This window comes from Engystomops pustulosus, chromosome 4, assembly GCF_040894005.1.
Source record: "Engystomops pustulosus chromosome 4, aEngPut4.maternal, whole genome shotgun sequence".
Taxonomy (NCBI): domain Eukaryota; kingdom Metazoa; phylum Chordata; class Amphibia; order Anura; family Leptodactylidae; genus Engystomops; species Engystomops pustulosus.
The window spans coordinates 89,296,098-89,301,862 of record NC_092414.1 but is presented as its reverse complement, the minus strand read 5'-3'; the positions used below and the strand labels follow the sequence as shown (position 1 = coordinate 89,301,862).

The window sequence follows — 5,765 nt, the reverse complement described above, 5'->3', positions numbered from 1 at the left end:
TTGTTCTGGTTTGCATAAAAAAAGTGTAGGCTATATTTTGTCTGACACTTTTTAATACTGTGCGCTTAAAAGGGCATGGTAGTGTGTGTTTCTAGATTGCTACACCTTTATGACTGATATGACACAATTCTGTGCATGTACTAAAAACTGACCTGATTAATACATTTAAATAATGTGGTGCAACTTGTACAAAGAAAGTGTGCAGAAAACTAATGCACACTGCACCAATTTTAATATATTTAGGTCTATGTCTGCAACTGGGGCAAGGCAGGGCAGTTGGATGGCCCGTGGAATCCTGGCTAGGAGAGTTATGACAGAGCATTAGTGACTGCTCCATGACCTGTGGTTTAGATGTCCTTGTTGTTTTGAATAGTAGTGAGGTGGAGGGCCTTGCACAAAAGAGGTGGAGCAGTTTGAAGACAATCCGATGGAACTTGAGGCACTCTTTGCAATGTTAATGACCAATCCATGCAATGCACTGCTTTGAAAAGAACAATTATTTCAAATTTTTAGCTGCCTCCTCTCCCAGAAACAGTGCTGGTCTTCTAGCACATTGACATTAACAGCATTTTATAATTCATTTTTTTATTTCTTTTTGTTATTATTTAAGTACTTTCCTGAGCCATTTTTGGTGAGAACAACTGTTATGTGATCATCCCCATTTTCCAGTCATTTTTAGGTGAAAGCACCATTGATGGTGTTCGAGTTTAAGTTTGCACCAAAGTCTAAGCCCCAAACTGTATTTTCCCCTGATATTGGGACAGACTTGTTGAACCCAAATCTCAACCAACCTGCTCATCTGTAACTAAAAGCTATTGCAGGAATCATTTTCAGAAAATCCATATTACACTGAAATCAGCATAAACCTAATGGACACGGCATACTTTAGGTCCACAAAATGTCTTGTTCCTTCTTGATTATTGGCTCAGTCACAATATATATCTCATCATGGTGGTCAATTACAGGTTACAGAGATAAATTTATGATGGTTTACAAGACTACCGTATTTTTCTGACGATAAGGCGCACCGGATTATAAGACGCATTATGAATAAAGGCCTGCTAAGACGTCTAGGTGTATATATAAGGCTTATAAGGCGCAGGCAGTTTCCAGGTGGCTGCTTGGGTTAGAAGGGGTCCGTGCGGGCGGCAGATGAGGAAGCCACGTGGTTCGCACTATGGCGCCTGTGGTTCGCTAGTTAACTGTATATGCACAAAAAGGATTGTTCACAATGAGTGAGATGTTATTTTTAAAAAATTATGTTGCCTCTGCATATTTGCAAAAACTGGATATTTAATCATGTTAACAAGATACATATTATTTTACCTTATATTAATAATGAATTATTTTAAAACTATAAAAGTTGACGATTAACAAAAAATTATCTATAGTCTCATTATATTTCATCCAAAGTCTACTTTTCCATTCATGAATATTGTAAGCTTTCTAAGGATTCTTTGCATCTATATTGGGCATGACTGCTTTGTCATAGGAAACTAAATGTTCTCAGCTGAAAACCCCAGAAACCAATCAACTAATAGAAAAAAGAAACAAGAAGCACCACAACGCCTAACACCATCTCCTGTTTAGAAGCCTGTGAAATATGACTAATTGTGACGTGTTACAAAAAAGTTTTATGTATATATACCTGCTGAATTCTGCACTAGACATTAGCTTCTTCACCGGTAGTGTTACCTCGACCTGAAATACACTAATTTTACCTGCTTTATCCTGAGAAATGCTGAAATATTGCAAAATATTTCTGCTTTATTGTGTAGTCCTATGTTATCTTGGACAAATTAATGGGTATAATATTGACCTCAAGACAGCACGAAATGACATTGAAAAACTGAAAACATATTTGGTAAGTACATTTAAAGTAGAGATACTTAAAACGCTCTAGACTTTTACAAGACTGATCAATCCTTGGTTGCTGATTGGTTGCTCTGAGCTCTTGCATTTGGATATTTGTCTATCACTTTTAGTTGTATTGTTGTATTATTTATTCTTTTAGTGTCATATTTGTTTGTGTACTCGTTTTATTAGTATCTACTTCTTAATTAGATATTTCTTTAATAGATTTTTGGCACTTAGATTTTTTAACTCCTTAATATTATTAATAATTTTCTGAGCTTGAAGAAGTGCTACTGCATAGGAAAGTTTGATGCAATTATTAACCTAAAATGTATGGTAAAAAATTTACAAGCAGCTGTTCTGGGCAGGAGGAAGTGACACTTTGTAACTTCACTTCAATACTGGAGAATACACTTCAAATGTATAATTGTTTGCAAGCCAGTTAAAAAACAAAAAAATATTTCTAGAAATGCATTAAGCATTGTATGCACTATACAAAGTATACTGTGTTGGAAGTATACTATAGTAATACTATATGAATCAATTCATTACCAATAGTTCTTGGAACTGTTGCACTGAAAAAAATAACAGGCTAAATACTACATTTGTCAAGCCCCTCAACACTTTGCCTCACATTTCGGAAACCTCAAAAAGGGGGCATGGCTTACAGGTTGTACTCTTTAAAAAAAAGTCTCTTCTCTGCACATGAAAGTGGCAATGAGATGCATCAGGAAGTTTAAATATTTTTAAAATGTTTTGTGCAGCTCTTTAAGTAGTTCAGTTCTTTAAAGTTTGCATCTTAGTCAGATGTAAGACCTGTGAAATAATGGACACTTACTTTTTAAATACATCCTACACTAGTTTAAATGCTCAAATTTCATATATGATTTATTATATCTGCTGCTATTATCACACACATTTTGTTTCTAACAACAGAAGACAAAAGACATTGAAGATAGTGGTGATACTGAAAACAGTGGAGTTTTTTCAAATGTACTGGATGACTGGAAAGAGGTATGCACATGATAAAAACATTAATATATTATTCATATACTCAATATATTGCTACATTTAAAATGAATTGTGTTCTAAATAATGTGTTCTGTTTTCTCAATACATTTTACTTATATTGTAACTATTTACTATTGGGCCCCATAATAAAATGTGGAATGGGGCCCCTACCACAACTTGACACTTTTAGTAGTGAATATTTAAAAGCTTAGATAATCATACTGTGGTGTCGCAATTGGGGTATAATGAAGATATATTATACTTTCAATGACTCCAAATATTATACCACAGGCATAATGTACATCATGATATTTTCAGGAAGAACACAAAAATATAAATGCAGCAGTGAAGTCATAACCAATGCACACAGCTACATCGTACAACTTAGTAGAGCTTAGTGAAACTTTGTTTGCCTCTTTTCCCTGCATTACATGCTGCTTCCTATGTTTGAGATAAAATATGCCCCATGACAGTCTGCTACTCTCATATTACACCCATAAAATAAAATTCAGCTAAAAGTTTGGAGAGGATAACTGGAAATGTTCCAGACTACAGAAAACTCATCATTGTGAAAAGCCTGACTATAGTAAAGAAAATTTAACAGTGTAGAAAAACTCTAGGTGTAAACACACACATGATATATCTACCTGTCATCTATCAATTTATCCATGAATGTATCTAAACATAGGTTCTTCTTAATATATGTGTAGTGCACGGTGAAATTGGATTTGCTCACAGAGTTCAAAATAAATAAAAAGTCATATTGTTTCTATAAGAAGCGTTGCTTGTGGCACATGGCATCTTTTTATATCATATTTATTCCTGCCCTAATTTTAGCACCAAACGCAGTGCTGAAAGCATTAGATTGAATAGGGCTTATCAACACACTGACTTGTGCTAGTTATAAGTAGCAAACTGTGGCAGAAAATTAAGGCTCCATTAAGTTTCATTGCAATAATTCAGATCAGATTTTAGAGATTTTTAGTGGTAAAAAATAATATGTTTTGCTGTAAGGTAGAAACATCACATCATAACAAAACTGGCATGAATTGTGTCCTAGGTAGAAATGCTCAAGGTAAATATCACTACTATTGCCATTCACTGACATCTGCTTTTATGGAAGATTTACAGAAAAGATCAACAACAAACAATGGTTGATCTTTATTTACTTTGGCCTATTATCATTGCTTCTGTTTAGAAAAATAATTCCTCATGATAGGTGGCAAAGGAGTCAAAACCACATATTACTCCATTTTGATTCATGTTGTAAATTATTAAGGTAAATTATTTTGTTAGTTATATTTTCACTTACTGGAGCTTTTGGATATTGGGGTATAGTGTATACCTTCTCTACTTTGTATTAACTTCAGGTATTATGAACATATTTTTTTTTATCCTCCAGGAAGGTGAAAAGAAACTGTTATTGAGCCAGATTGTTCCCATTTACCTGAAAATGCTTGAATCCATGAAAGATTCAGACGTAAAAGACAGTATTACCAACCTGAAACAGATGCTTCACACCTCAAATAAAGACTATCTGGAGAAAACTGACAAAAAAATTAAAAGTTTGAATGAATTGAAAAAAATGCAGGTATGAGGCATACATTTTACAGTTTTATGTTTCTTTGTTTTTTTAAAAAACTAGACAACAAATTTGATGGTGAACTATCAAAATCAATAGAATAGTCTTTAATAACCATGAATAACTTAGAGATGAGAGAATTATACAAGGTTCACTTCACAGAAGCTTTGCCACATTTTTCAAAAGATTTGGTTTGGATTTGTATCAATTTGGTCCAAGCCTATGTTGCTTTGTTTTTCCTTGAAATTGGTATGTAACCCCCTATAGTCTTCTAAAAAAAATATTTTTTTCATGAAAAAGTCCTATCTTGTTTTGTATATCTTTAACAAATACTTTCTTTTCCCTTCACATGTACCGCTTCCCTAAATTCCAGGTTGAAGGACCAGTTTGGTGCCTGAATCTATGAACCAAATAATAGACTCACTCCTCTGTATATGCACTATAATTGTTTAATTTCTTAATCAGATCAATATTAATGTTTGCTAGTCTACTCTTACATGCTTTGTCTTGTGCTATAACCCATGTATTCTAGTAATGATACTTCCTAATTGGGAATAAATATTTTAATTCACAAATGTATATACCCGTATAGAAGCCGACCCAAGTATAAGCCGAGGCCCCTAATTTTACCACAAAAACCTGGTAAAACCTATATTTTTTTTTACTTGAGTATAAGCCGAGTTTGGGTTTTCAGCACATTTTTTTGTGCTGAAAAACTAGGCTCATACTCGAGTATATATGGTATATTTATAAGATGTTCCATTTCTGGGTTAGAAAACCTACCATACAAAACTCTACAAGGCAAAAATACTGTGTTATTTAATGAAAATCCATTATACTAAAAAAGAAAGTGGTCCAAAGTTCTTATTACTTTTATTTTCTTCAAATAGGTATCAGACATAAAATTTCAACGTGCTGCCATTAAAGAGCTATTACGTATTCTCAGAGATGTTTCTACTCTTCAGGATTCACCAAAAAAAGAATCAAAAAAATGCAAAAGAGAAAATGTGAGAAGAAGAAGAGGATGTTAATCAATAAATTATACTACTAAACAGACTGATAGCTACAGAAAATATTGATGATATATTTATAATATTTATCTACTTTAACCATAATGTATTTTTATTTAAAAGAAATCTAATTTATTATAATTTATTTGCTGCTAATTGACAATAAAATATGTGATTAGTCTTATCTCATGAAAATGTTTCCTTAAATAAGAGTACACATTTGAGCCCTCCATACAGGGCAGGTTACTTGTTTTATGAGGCACAGGGAGGCGCAGAAGGGGAAGAGCACCATGTGGCTGCCAGGATTT

General features: G+C 33.4%; 1 protein-coding gene across 1 annotated transcript; it reads left to right on the top strand.

Moving 5' to 3' along the window:
- Positions 1 to 1,691: 1,691 nt before the first annotated feature.
- IFNG (interferon gamma) lies at positions 1,692 to 5,548 on the top strand. Its single transcript, XM_072150675.1, has 4 exons — positions 1,692 to 1,864; positions 2,791 to 2,868; positions 4,268 to 4,456; positions 5,338 to 5,548. The coding sequence occupies exons 1-4, from the start codon at positions 1,739 to 1,741 to the stop codon at positions 5,476 to 5,478; spliced, it is 534 nt and encodes a 177-aa protein (XP_072006776.1). The 5' UTR covers positions 1,692 to 1,738; the 3' UTR covers positions 5,479 to 5,548.
- Positions 5,549 to 5,765: the final 217 nt, after the last annotated feature.